The sequence below is a fragment of the Hypanus sabinus genome, chromosome 26, assembly GCF_030144855.1.
Source record: "Hypanus sabinus isolate sHypSab1 chromosome 26, sHypSab1.hap1, whole genome shotgun sequence".
Lineage (NCBI taxonomy): Eukaryota > Metazoa > Chordata > Chondrichthyes > Myliobatiformes > Dasyatidae > Hypanus > Hypanus sabinus.
The window spans coordinates 27,731,690-27,746,447 of record NC_082731.1 but is presented as its reverse complement, the minus strand read 5'-3'; the positions used below and the strand labels follow the sequence as shown (position 1 = coordinate 27,746,447).

Sequence of the window (14,758 nt, the reverse complement as noted above, 5' to 3'; positions counted from 1 at the left end):
TGGCAGCGATGTGACCCGGTACAAGACTTTGTTCTTCAACTTTAGCCGAGGCCATTCCCTGAATAACAGAGGCACCGAAGTGTGTTTCATCTTCTCTGCCAATGCCACATCCCCCTTCTCCACCACGCTCCTAGTTAGTCTTCAGTGCAGTCAGGTCACAGTAAACCGGGGGCAGGGTGTCTCATCAGAAGCCCCCAATGTGTCCACTGCTCGCTCAGGCCTCTCCTTTTCCTCGGCTTTCATGATGATAGCAAACTGTCACATGATTTTTACCCCAAGGACAGGAATGCTCTCCCACTCCTCGTCCGTCTCCTGTTCCCCTGGCTCACGTCACGACAAAGCATCCGCATCGACATTCCTGCTTCCCGGCCAGAACTTCAGTCTGAAATCATATACCGACAAAGCTGCCAGCCACTATTGGCCTGTGGCATCCAGTTTCACCAAAGTCAGGATATAAGTGAGAAGATTGTTATCCGTTCTCACCTCAAACTTGGCCCCATATAGATAGTCACTCAACTTGTCCACCACCGGCCATTTCAGTGCCAGGAACTCCAACTTGTGAGTGGGATAGTTTCTCTCAGATGGCGACAAACTTCGGCTGACAAACGCCACTGGCCTCAATGCGTTGCCCTGTTCCTGGTACAGGACAGCCTCGAGGCCCTCTCAGCTGGCATCAGTGTGCTTCCGGGGATCGGCAAAAGCCAACGCCAGGGCCTGTGTCAGTGCCCTTTTCAGAGATTGGAATGCCTCCTCACATTGATCATCCCATCTCGATCCAAAAGGCTCCGCCGGGTTCCAGTATCCTCCTGCTTCCTGCCCTCTGTCCCCCTTCCTTTTCTTCCCCACAGGTGGATAGTCACACAATAGCTGGGTCAACGGGTGACACATGTTAGCATATCCTTTCATGAATTGCCAGTAATACCCACAGAACCCCACCTTCACTTCTGGAGTCTCGCCCAGGTGGCCTCTGTGTCTATCTTAGCCGGATCAGTAGCCACTCCTTCTCGTGAAATTATGTGGCCAACATAGCAGACCAATGGCTTACAAAACTGGCACATTTGTCCAGGGAAAGTTTCAACTCTTCCTCTTTAAGCCGGCTTAACACCTTCAGCAGCCACTCCTCATGTTCCTCCAAAGAAGATCCAAACACTATCAGACCATCCAGATACACCAGCACCTCGAGCAGGTTCATATCACCCACAGTCCTCTCCATGAGCCTCTGGAAGATGGCTGAGGCCCCCGATATGCCTTGAGCATTTGTTCGAACTGAAAGAATCCCAGTGGGCAGATAAAGACCATCATCTCTTTGCCAGCCTCGCTCATGGGGATCTGGTAATATCCACTCCTCAAGTCCAGCACACTGAACCACTTAGCACCACTCAGACAGGCCAGCGCATCTTCAATCCTTGGGACGGTGTACTGGTCAGGGACAGTGCGCCGGTTCAAGGTCCTATAGTCCACACACATGCGTATCCTTCCGTACTTCTTCCGGGCCACTACTACTGGGGACGCATAGGGGCTTTGGGACTCAGTGATGATTCCAGCTGCCTTCAACTTGCACAAGTGCTGCTGCACGTCTTCCACATCTGCAGGGGCCATTCACCGTGACCTCTCTCTGGACAGGGTGTCCTCAGTCACTTGGATGGTATAGAAACATAGAAAATAGGTGCAGGAGTAGGCCGTTTGGCCCTTCGAGCCTGCACCGCCATTCAGTATGATCATGGCTGATCATCCAACTCAGAACCCTGTACCTGCTTTCTCTCCATTCCCCCTGATTCCTTTAGCCACAAGGGCCATTTTTAACTTTCTATAACTCCCTCTTAAATATAACCAATGAACCGGCCTCAACTGTTTTCTGTGGTAGAGAATTCCACAGATTTGCCACTCTCTGTGTGAAGAAGTTTTTCCTCATCTCGATCCTAAAAGGCTTCCCCTTTATCCTTAAACTGTGACCCCTCGTTCTGGACTTCCCCAACATCGGAAACAATCTTCCTGCATCTAGCCTGTCCAATCCCTTTAGAATTTTATATTTTTCAATAAGATCCCCCCTCAATCTTCTATATTCCAGTGAGTATAAGCCAAGTTGATCCAGTCTTTCTTCATATGAAAGTCCTTCCCAGGAATCAATCTGGTGAACCTTCTTTGTACTCCATCTATGTCTTTCCTCAGATTAGGGGACCAAAACTGCACACAATACTCTAGGTGCGGTCTCACCAAGGCCTTGTACAACCGCAGTAGAACCTCCCTGCTCCTGTACTCCTGTATGGCAAGTGCTCTCGGAGCCACTCAGATCAAACTCGCCAAGTGAGAAAAAAACATCTTACAGCTTCAACATCTTCTCCACCAGCCTGTCTTTCCATTCTGGCAGCACAGGAGAGTCCCCAAAGGTAAAGGCCTCAGCGGTCAGCTTTCCTCTGTTTCCCGATCCTTCCCCCTGAGTGGGCCTCACAGGGGCGCTAGACATTACTGTCACCAGGAACAAATGTTCCAGCAGCATCCCTCTCTTAACGGTGATTTCTCTCTTCGTAGTGTTCCCGACACTCACGGCTACCTGCCTCACATGTAACACCGAGGGCCTCACCAGCATACCCGCCGGAAATCGTGTCTCCCCCTCAAGATCTTCCGGGACATCTATTAACAGGGCTTCGCCTACTGGCACTCCGGGAAATCTGGGGGTCCCCATCACTAATTCCACCTCCGCTGGGAGTATCACTTCAGGACTCACCTGAGTACACCACACCGTCCCGCGGTTGCACTCAGATCCAGCCCTTGGGCATCACCCGCTTCTTCGAACACCACTCAAAACACTGGGTATACCGAGAGGGTCTCCAGAAAGTTCTCCCCAGCATTCTCCTTACAGGCTCCCATGATCCGTCGCACAAGGGGGGAGATAGTCCCCACCAGAAGGGCAGAGCCAAGTGTTTCCAACGTGCCCCGACACACCAACACCAACGTCTCGATAGCTTCAGACACTCTCACATCACCCTCAGAAAATTCCAACCTCACTGACAAGTACCCATCGTATGGATAATCACCCTCACTCACACCCCAAATCTCCAGTGCCTCAAATGGGGTTACTGGCAAGTGCTTTCGATATCTATTGTAGAACAACCGGTACAATAAGATAACCTGCGATCCTGTGTCAAGGATGGCTTTTGAATAAATTCCCTCTATCCATAGGCACATGCTGGAACGGGGTCCCACCAGCCCAGCCGGAATAAAGGCTTGGGCTTTCAGTGGTCCCCTGGCTGATTTCTGGGAACGTGTTCCTCCAGAGACTCCAGTCCGTTCCCTCACTGAGTCTCTCCTAAGTTTCCCGACACCTCTCCCTTCTTAGTTACCTGGGGGCTTGCCCTCATCAGGGCGCCTGGTCTCTCACAATCCCTCCGAAAGTGTCCCTCTTCCCCACCGCTGTGGCACACCCCTGGCCGCTCACATTCCCACCGGAAATGCCCCTCTTTCCCACTGTTATAGCACACGCTACCTGCTGCCCCTCCTCTCCCGGGACGCCCGCCACTCCCAGCCCACTGCGTGGGTCGTCCCCTGGAGGGGGTACTCTCCCTGTCCATCTCCTCAAACGGGGGGTCCCTACACCCCTGGGACCCCTTGGGTTTCTCAGTGCTCAACCCGGCCACCATTTCCTGTACCGCTGAGGATCGCCTCCGGTTGCCCGAGCTCCTTTTCCGGCCCAACGCACTCTCTTCCTCCCACACCTCTCTAATCAGCTCGGAGACTCCGAGCCACCTTGTCCTCCTCCAGGGAACCACTAAATATCTGACATCCTCACCCTCGCCCCTTCATCCGCCTTCACTACCCCCTGGCGCCGAAACCCAGTGAGCCTTCTCTCCAGCTGAAATATGTATTCTGAGAGCTTTTCCCCTCTACCCTGCCCCATGTGGTGAAACTCCGCTAAAAGCTCCTAGGGATCCCCTGACATTCCGAACGCTCCCTCCAAAGCTTCTAAATACTCCGCTGGTGAAACCAAGGGCTGTTCAGCTTTCAGCTCCCAGACGACTCCGGCCGCCTCACCACACAAACTTCCCACCAGTCGTCGTCTCTTTTCCTCATCCGAGCCTGGCCACGCCTCTACCAACAGGGATGTGTTTTCCATCCAGGGATCACAGTCATCCTCCCGAGAAATTCTCAGCTTCGGCCGAGCTTCTCTTGGCCCCTCTCACCAGGGAGTTCAGGACGGCTGCTAGCTCGGAGGTCTCTCCTCTAGCTGGGGGGTGGGGATGGCCTGGCCAAGCCTTCCCGCTCTGATCCCCCCCCCCCCCACTGGTTACTGGCACCTCCCCTGGGGTCTCATCTAGCTCCTTCTCCGGTGTCACCTCACTTTCGTCCTCTGGGAGGGTGTGGAGGCCCCACAGCCCCGCCTCCCCGGGACGCTGACCATCGCTGGCAGTTCCATCATCTTATGATCTCATTGAAACCTATCGAATGTTGAAATGCCTCAGTAGAGTGGATGTGGAGAGGATGTTTCCTATGGTGAAAGAGTCTAAGACCAGAGCAGACAGCCTCAGAATAGAGGGTCGTCCATTTAGAACAGAGATGAGCAGGAATTTCTTTAGCCAGAATGATGAATCTATGTACTTCGTTGCCACAAGCTGCTGTGAATGCCAAGTCATTGGGTATATTTAAGGAAGAGGTTGATAGACTCTTGATTAGTCAGGACATGGAGGAATACTGGGAGAAGGCAGGTGATTGGGGCTGAGAGGGAAATAGATCAGCTATGATGAAATGCTGGAGTAGATTCGGTGGGCTAAATGGCCTAATTCTGCTCCTTTATCTTATGGTCTTTTAGTCTTATATGCACATGTTAGGGATTCCCCCGCCCCGCCACCATTCTTCAGCTTCCATATCTTAACGTCTTACTCTGGACATGAAACATAAACTCAACTATGGATCACCCGACAGGTCTGAATAGGTCTTCAGATTTTGTGTTGGGTTGACTTCCGAGAATACTGACAGACACCTTCTCACAGAGTACCATCTCCTGGAATGAGGACTGACCGTCTGTTATTTAGTTCACCTGTCCTCACAGGTTAAGGTCTGTGCTGCACCTTGTCTCACACAACATCTTACTCTCCTGTCTATATTTCAGGTTCAGGAGTGACCAGCAGATACACGCCCCACATTCAGACAAGAGATCCCCGTGTGGCTGCGACGTTTGGAGATGGAGTCTCCATCTCACTCACTCGGCAATCCGAGGCTACTGCACTGCAACTGCTCATTTCAGAATATAAACCTCTAGATGCACCGAGGATGCCAGATGGAAAATGGAGGCACGGAGCCGGTTAGGTGGGCGGAGGAACAGCAGTGGATGATACGTTGGGAGAATGGCAGGATATGTGACACTGGAGGGGTTATACAGGAGGAGAGAGGAAGGCAGGGTTAAGGCTTGGGAATGGGGAGCAGGGAATGGGAGTGTGGTTAGTGAAGGAGAACAGGGAAGTGATGAAGTGGCTGTTATTATAGAGCAAGAAGGTGACATGGGGAAGAGGAGTATGGTGGAGGGGGGGGGCTTGGGATGTTGCTGTATAATATTTTGTAAACTACATGTTGTGAAATCATTGCCTGTAGCTTTTCTTTCAGTTTTCCGCTGGAGTTTATGTCATGGTTTGAAATTGTATTAATTAAAAACAAAGAAAAGGAGAAAATGAAGTGTCTGGTGTTGATAAAACGGAGGGAAACCATTCAGCTCATCTTAGTTCCCTCATCACTGCAGTGACTTCACCTGCCTACAAGTACAACAAGTGGGTTATGCATCCCTGAACAAATATTGGAGAGATTTCTGGCCTGTAACATATGAGTGCATCACTACACATACAGCTCATTTTCTTATGCTCTCCCATCAATGGCTCAGCTGAAAGGCAGCACCTCTGCCCCTCTGTACTACAGTGAACAGCCAAGTCACCTGAGTTTTTGTTCTCAGGTCACTAAAAAGGGACGTAACAGCATCAGTGTCCTGGAACATAACTCACTGTGGGGACCAAAGCTTTTGGTCTTCCCAGTGTGTAGCTGAGGGAAACTTCGTGCATCCTGTAGCATCCCCCATCAGAGAGTGTGGGGGTGTTGGTACGTACGAGTGACTCAGAACTGGATATTGACCATGTACGTGTTTTAATGTGATGTTAGCGAGAGATCACTTTGAGAAAATATACCAATGCAGGAAAATATACCAGAAACTAGAGTAAAACCCACCAGGAGTAGAAAATACAGGTAGGTATGAGATTAATGCAAACTAAGAATAGAAGAGAATACGACAGCTATTTGGGTGATGGACACCAGCACCTGATTTGAGCAGGACAAGTCCAAGAAACAGACATTGGAAGATCGCAAACAGGACCAGATATTGGAATATACCCTAGGAATAGACATTGGGGAAAACTATGAAAGAGCAGACAATCGGAAAAATACCCCTCCACAGGACCAATAATTGTGGGTAATTCCCAACGTCATTCATGAGGGAAGACGACAGAGCTTAGGAATACACAATTGATCTTCAGGAAGGTTGTGATTCCCATGTATGAGAATCAATTTGAAATCAGTTATTTGGAAGAACCTAAGAATCAAATTCCCATCCTCACATCTCAGGGATATGGGAATATCTACGTACAGAGCTGATTTTAGAAACTGCACCCAAAATTGCGTATTGGAGGTGTTCGCCTGTGCCCATAACCAGGAGTGCAGAGCAGGTCATGAGGGGGCATGGCACTGAATCAGATACTGGGGAAGTTATCACAGGAACAGGTTATGAGTTGGGATCAGATCCTGTGGAGATTCCCCATGCCCATAAGCTGGTGTGCGCAGCATGTAATAAGGGACATGGGACTGAATCAGATACTGGGGACATTATATCAAGAAAAGGAAATGACTTGGGAACAGATTTTGTGGAGATTCCAAATGTCCATAACCTGGAGTACATGTGTTAGCAGAACTGACCAATCCAACTATTGACAAGAGTCAGTACTCACGGTGGGAAAGAAGGAAAGGGCTGGTCAGTTTCGAGAGGTGACTTTTCTAGAGCAGAACAGATGCCCAAAATGTCAACTGTACTCTTTTGAATAGCTGCTGTGTTGCCTGCTGAGTTCCTCCAGCATTTTGTGTGTGTAGCTCGGATTTCCAATGCCATATCTACAACTCAATTTAAAATCAATCCCAATCTCGTGCGATTGATCATCAATTTAAAGTCAACAGAATGATGGATCTGTATTGATAGAACATATCATTGGATGACCTTTAGTTATTCGTTCATGGGATGCGAGTAGAACAACATTTCTTTCCCATCCCAACTGCTCTCGAACCGGGTGGATTACTGAGCCATTTCACAGTGCAGTTACAGGTCAGTTACATTACTGTGGGCCTGGAGACATATACAGGCCAGACCAGGTAAAGTCAGCAGATTCCCTTCCCTAAAGCATGTCAGTCACATGTTTAGACTCCAATCTATTTCTTGAAGTCACAGTTACATGTTCACTGGTCTGACTTTAAAATTCACAAACAAGAGAAAGTCAGCAGACGTTGGAAATCCGAGCAACACACACAAAATTCTGGTGGAACTCAGCAGGCGACGCAGCAGCTATTCAAAAGAGTACAGTTAACATTTTGGGCATCTGTTCTGCTCTAGAAAAGTCACCTCTCGAAACTGACCAGCCCTTTCCTTCTTTCCCACCGTGAGTACGTGCTGCTTGTCCTCCAGTGAACTTTACACTCTTCACTGCTCAGAGTAACGGCTTTGGCTTCTGCTTCCTGTTTGTGTCTCTGCCTCTCTCTCTCAGCCGATGGCTCTGACAGTCCGTTTGTACACAGTGCAGGCAGCTTGTGAGAGCTGGCACATGACCCTGTGCACTGTGGGGTGGGAGGGAGAAATGAGGCAGCAGATTGGAGGTTTCAAAAGTCTGAAATAAGTTTTGTGAAATTGGAAGAGAGAGAAAAAGAGAGTGAGGACAGATGGAGATGCACAGAAGGACAAGGAGACAGAAATCACAGAGTTAGAGGGAGAGACCCTCCAAGGCCAGTGTACTGAACTAATATCCAGATCTGCGCCATGTTCCTCACTCCGTGCTCTGCACCCTGAGTTTTGGCACTGGGAATCTCCCCCACTATGTGAATGTGTATGTCTCCAGAACCTCATCCGAGTATATTTTTACACAGCACAGAATTAGGGGGCATTCCCCTGGAGATGGACTGAGAATTGTTCCTTTGAATTTTAACCTGGGGCTTTGTCCAATGATTGCTGATACCTGGATGAAGGAGTCCTTTCATTGATGGGAATTGATCCCATATTCCCGAGTATTAGATGACAGGTGACACTAAAATAGATGGTATTGTAGGGAGTGAAGAATGTTAGCAACAATTACAGTGGGATCTTGATCAGCTGGGTAGGTGGGCTGAGGAATTACAAATCGAGTATAATTCAGATGAGGATGTCTCTGAGCGATTCCAGAACATTCTCAGTGGGGAGGGTGAGCAGACAGAAGTGGCTGCACACATTGGCTCAAATGACAATAGGCAGAAAAATGGATGTGCTGCTGTGGAGTGAATATAGGGAGTCAGGAAAAAGTTAAAATTTAACGGCCCCACAGTGGTAAACTCTGGATTATTTTACATGCAATGTGCTGGTGAGGCTAAAAATTGGAGGAAGTTTTAGGTTAACACGTTGCTGAAACTTTAACAAGCATTCAGTTCTGTGACCTTTCAGAGTTGTTCAGGACAAATGTGATCTGTACGGCCAATGTTCTGCCTTTATTTTGGAAGGAATGCAAATAAAATGTTGGAAAATATAGACAAGTAAACAGTATCTGTGGAAGAAACTTTACAGGAGAGTTATAAGACATAAGAGTAGAATTAGGCCATTTATCCTATCGAGACTGATCCGCCATTCTATCATGGCTGATCCCGGATCCCACTCAAACCCATACAGCTGCCTTCTCTTTCTCTTTTTTTAATTATTTATTTATTAAATTTTAGAAAATTACAAGAATAAATGTGATGATAAAATAGTAAGAAAAATAATATTAACCGTCCCTCCCCCAACCCTTGTCTAAAGATAAAAAAAAGAGAGATTGCCTGGATATCGGAGGAGCCCCACATGCTCCATGGAGTTCAAAATAATTTTAATTTTTATTTTTTCTTTCCCCAATTACTTTATAATTTTATCTTCAAAGGACCTATGTATTTAACCCTATCTTTTATAAGTATGGGAACCAAATTTTCAAAAATATATCATAATCATTTCTTAGATTGTATGTAATTTTTTCAAATGGAATACAACTATGTATTTCATTATTCCAACAATCCATAGTTAAATATAAAACAGATTTCCAAGTAACTGCAATAACTTTTTTGGCTACTGCCAATGCAATTTTTATAATTTTTTTCTGCTACTTATTCAATTTAAGTTTCGGTATTGTCCCTTCAATGTCTCCTAATAAAAATAATACTGGACTATGTGGGAGTTGTACTCCAGTAATTTGTTCCAATAAAAGTCTTAGATTTATCCAAAATGGTTGAATTTTAACACAAGACCAAGTAGAATGTAAAAAAGTACCAATTTCTTGATTACTTCAAAAACATTGGTCAGGTATATTTGAATTTAATCTATTTATTTTCTGTGGTGTTGCAGCGGTGTGCTACACGCAGCACTAAAACAATGACACGGAGTCGGTAAACTGCAGTCAAAGATAATTTTATTCGAACTTCACAGGCTTGCTTTAAAGCCTCCCTCATCCTGCCCTCCCCGGGCGCGGATGCTCCAAGAGACACGTACTCACAAACCTCCACAGGCTTTTCTCCCTTTGTTGCGGATCTGGCCTTTCCTTTGTGCCTGCACGCTGGCTATATGTGAGCCGGTTCGAGTGTGTTAGGAAGTGGGTCGCCACATAACCCCCCCCCCCCCAGAAACAGCGATACACTCCCCAATGTCCACAGTCTGGGCCGGACCCCGTTTGGGAGGTCGGCCTCTGCGCCGCGGTGCCGGAAACTCAACTGGTTGCGCCAGGTCCACATGGGCCAGTTTGAGTCGGTCCACCGTGAAAACCTCCTCTCTCTCCCCAATGTCCAGCATGATCGTGGACCCGTTGTTCCTGAGCACCGTAAATGGCCCCTCGTAGGTCCGTTGCAGCGATGACCAATGCCCGCCCCTTCGTACAAACACAAACTTACAGTTCTGCAGGTCTTTGGGTATGCAGGTCGGGTTCTGCCCATGCTGTGAAGTGGTTATGGGGGCCAGGTCACCGAGCCCCTCACGTAGTCTGCCCAGGACTGCTGCGGGTTCTTCCTCTTGCCCCCTTGGGGCTGGTATGAACTCCTCGGGGACGACCAGGGGCGCGCTGTACACCAACTTGGCCGACGAGGCGTGCAGATCGTCTTTGGGCACCGTGCTGATGCCGAGTAGGACCCAGGGAAGCTCGTCCGCCCAGTTGGCTCCTCGCAGGCGGGCCATGAGAGCCGACTTTAGGTGACGGTGGAAATGCTCCACCAGGCTGTTCGACTGCGGGTGGTAGGCAGTTGTGTGGTCCCCAAAAGGCTGGCCATAGCTGACCACAGGCTGGAGGTGAACTGGGCGCCTCTGTCGGAGGTAATGTGGGCCGGTACGCCAAAGCAGGACACCCAGGTGGCGATCAGTGCCCGGATGCAAGATTCGGAGGTGGTGTCGGTGAGCGGGACCGCCTCTGGCCATCTTGTGAACCGGTCCACGATAGTCAGGAGGTGCCGTGCTCTGCAGGACACTGGCAGGGGGCCCACGATATCCACATGAATGTGGTCGAAACGCCGGTGGTGGGGTGGAACTGCTGCGGTGGGGCTTTGGTGTGCCGCTGCACCTTGGCCGTCTGGCAGTGCATGCACGTTCTGGCCCATTCACTGACCTGCTTGCGGAGTCCGTGCCAAACGAACCTGCTGGAGACCACCCGGATGGTTGTTATGAATGGAGTCAAAAACACGTCGCTGCCAGGTTGCCGGGACAACGGGACGGGGTTGGCCGGTGGTGATGTCACAGAGTAGGGTCCTCTCACCTGGGCCTACGGGGAGGTCCTGGAGCTGCAAACTGGAGACTGCGGTTCTGTAACTCGGGATCTCCTCATCAGTCTGCTGTGCCTCTGCCAGCGCCTCAAAGTCTACCCCTTGGGAAAGGGCATGAACGTTAGGGCGAGAGAATGCATCCGCCACGACATTGTCCTTACCCGAGACGTCCCGGACATCCGTCGTGTATTTAGAGATGTAGGACAGATGGCGCTGCTGGCTGGACGACCAGGGGTCAGACACCTTCGTGAACGTAATGGTAAGTGGTTTGTGGTCCGTGAACGCGGTGAAGGGCCTACCTTCTAAAAAGTACCTGAAATGCCGGATTGCCAGGTATAACGCCAACAGTTCCCGGTCGAAAGCACTGTATTTGAGCTCGGGTGGCAGCAGTTGTTTGCTGAAAAACGCCAGAGGTTGCCAGCGACCCGCGATGAGCTGCTCCAGTACCCCACCGACTGCCGTGTTAGATGCGTCCACTGTGAGGGCGGTAGGGACGTCCATTCTGGGGTGCACTAGCATCGCAGCATTCGCCAAGGCTTCCTTCATTTGAATGAAAGCGGCGGTGGACTCCCATGTAATGTCCTTGCCCAGACCAGACAGCAGGGCGAACAGTGGGCGCATGATCCGGGCAGCTGAAGGGAGGAAGCGGTAGTAGAAATTGACCATACCTACGAATTCCTGAAGGCCATTGATTGTGGTGGGTCGGGGGAAATGGCGGACCGCATCTACCTTAGCGGGCAGAGGGGTTGCCCCGTCTTTAGTAATTCTTTGGCCCAGGAAGTCAATGGTGTCGAGCCCGAACTGGCATTTGGCCGGGTTGATTGTAAGACCGTACTCACTCAGTCGGGCGCAGAGTTGATGGAGGTGGGACAGATGCTCCTGACGACTGCTGCTGGCTATGAGGATGTCTCCAAGTAGATGAAAGCGAAGTCCAGGTCGCGTCCCACCACGTCCATTAACCGCTGGAACGTCTGTGCGGCATTCTTCAGGCTGAACGGCATGCGGAGGAACTCGAAAAGGCCAAACGGGGTGATAAGAGCCGTTTTGGGGACGTCGTCTGGATGCATCGGGATTTGATGGTACCCTCGGACGAGGTCTACCTTGGAGAAGATCCGTGTGCCGTGCAGGTTTGCTGCAAAGTCCTGAATGTGCGGCACAGGGTAGCAGTCCTGTGGGGTAGCCTCGTTCAGCCTGCGGTAGTCGCCACACGGTCTCCAGCCTCCCGTCGCTTTGGGCACCATGTGCAGGAGGGAAGCCCATGGGCTGTCAGACCGCCGGATGATCCCCAATTCCTCCATCCTCTGGAACTCCTCCATTAGCAGTCGGAGCTTGTCCGGGGGAAGCCGTCGAGCGCGGGCGTGGAGGGGTGGTCCCTGGGTTGGATGTGGTACTGTACGCTGTGTCGGGGCATGGCTGCTGTGAACTGCGGTGCCAGAACTGATGGGAAATCCACCAGGACCCTGGTGAAGTCGTTGTCGGACAGCGTGATGGTCGAGGAGAGGGGCTGGCAACTGGGCTGCACCTAGGGAGAACGTCTGAAAGGTCTCGGTGTGTACCAGTCTCTTCCTGGGCAGGTCGACCTATAGGCTGTGAGACGGCAAAAAATCTGCACCCAGAAGCGGTTGGGCTATGGCAGCCAGTGTGAAGTCCCATGTGAACTAGCTGGAGCCGAACTGTAGCTGCACCTGACGGGTGCCATAGGTCCTTACTGTGCTGCCGTTCACGGCCCTCGGGGGGGACCCGGTGCCCTGTTGCAGGTGTCGTAACTCGTCGGAAGTAAAACGCTGATCTCCGCAACGGTGTCGACCAAAAAACAGCGTCCCGACCACTGGTCCCACACATACAGGAGGCTATCCCGATGGCCAGCCGCCTTAGCCATCAGCGGCGGCTGGCCCTGGCATTTCCCGGGAACTTGCAGGGCGGGCGACAACGGTGGTCTTCTGCGCCCCATCACTGGTGATAGAAACACCATTGTTCATTGGGCTCCCCACCCCTGCCTCTGGGGTTAGCGGGCTCTGCGGCAGGTCCTGGACTGGTTTGCTGCTTGGAGCGTGGCCGGGTGATCTGTGAGATGGACGCCCCACTCTCCTTCTTGGCGTTCCACAGCAAGTCCGCCCAGGCTGCCACCTTCCAGGGGTCGCTGAAATCCGCATCGGACAGAAGCAGGTGTATGTCCTCGGGCAGCTGCTCTAGGAATGCCTGCTCAAACATGAGGCAGGGTGTGTGTCTGTCAGCCAGAGATAACATCTCATTCATTAAAGCCGATGGAGGTCTGTCTCCCAAGCCATCCAGGTGCAGTAAACGGGCAGCCCGCTCGCACCGTGAGAGTCTGAAAGTCTTCAGGAGCAGGGCTTTGAATTCCGTGTACTTGCCGTCTGCCGGGGGAGACTGTACGAACTCCGCGACCTGGGCCACTGTGTCCTGGTCGAGGGAGCTCATCACGTAGTAGTAACCGGGTGACCTCTGAGGTTATCTGCCAAATGTGGAATTGGGCTTCTGCTTGCTGGAACCATAGGTGAGGTCTCAGCGCCCAGAAGCTTGGCAGTTTCAACGAAACTGCAAGAACAGATGCGGTGTCGGTCATCTCTGGTCCAAAAATCATTTGGACCGTCGGGGTCACCAGTTGTAGCGGTGCGCTACACGCATGGCTGAAATAACAACACGGAGTCGGTAAACTGCAGTTAAAGAAGATTTTATTCGAACTTCACATCCTTGCTTTAAAGCCTCCCTCATCCCGCCCTCCCCGGGCGCGGATGCTCCAAGAGACACGTACTCACAAACCCCCGCAGGCTTTTCTCCCTTTGTTGCGGACCTGGCCTTTGTGCCTGCACGCTGGCTATTTGTGAGCCGGTTCGAGTGTGCTAGAAAGTGGGTCGCCACAGTGTTATATATAATTGATGTAAAAAATTATATTGTATTAATCTAAGTGGAACATCTATTGTATTTCTCATACTATCAGAACGTAATCTTGACCAATTTTTCCATCAATTTTAACATTCAAATCAGATTCCCATTTTTGTCTTGATTTATGAATTCCTGATTTAATTGTCTTTTGAATCAAATTATACATACAAGATGTAAATTTTTTAATTTTTCCTTTCTGAATTAATATTTCTATTTCACTAGGTTTTGGCATCAACATTGTTTGACCCAGCTTTTCTCGTAAATAAGCTTTTAATTGAAAATAACAAAAAAGAGTATTATTTGATATTTTATATTTATTTTTTAATTGATCAAATGACATCAATATGCCTCCTTCAAAACAATCACCTATATATTTAATCCCCTTTTGGAACCAACTATGTAAAAGTTTATTATCCATTGTGAAAGGAATAAGCCTATTTTGAATTAAAGTTCTTTTTGCCAATCAAGATTTCTTTATCTCATCGTCCATATTTACCTTATTCCTTAAATCAATCAAGTGTCTTAATATAGGAGATTCTTTTTTTTTCCCGTATCCATTTGGATTCCCATTTATATATAAAATCTTCTGGTATGTTTTCTACTAACTTATCTAATTCTATTCTAATCCATGCAGGTTTTTCTTAATCAAAAAAAGACGCAATAAATCTAAGTTGATTTGCTTTATAATAATTCTTAGAATTTGGAAGTTGTAACCCTCCTAAATCAAATTTACATGTCAATTTTTCCAATGATATTCTTGACATCTTTCCTTTCCAAAAAAATTTCCTTACATATTTATTCAGTTCTTGAAAAAACTTCTGAGCTAATT

The 14,758-nt window shown here is 49.4% G+C and overlaps 1 protein-coding gene across 1 annotated transcript in view; it reads left to right on the top strand.

Moving 5' to 3' along the window:
• LOC132381349 (immunoglobulin gamma-1 heavy chain-like) overlaps positions 1–5,497 on the top strand; it is a 45,637-nt gene extending 40,140 nt beyond the window's left edge. The window contains 1 exon segment of the mRNA XM_059950719.1: positions 5,105–5,497. Coding sequence (XP_059806702.1) covers positions 5,105–5,116 — 12 coding nt within the window. The 3' untranslated portion in view covers positions 5,117–5,497.
• Positions 5,498–14,758: the final 9,261 nt, after the last annotated feature.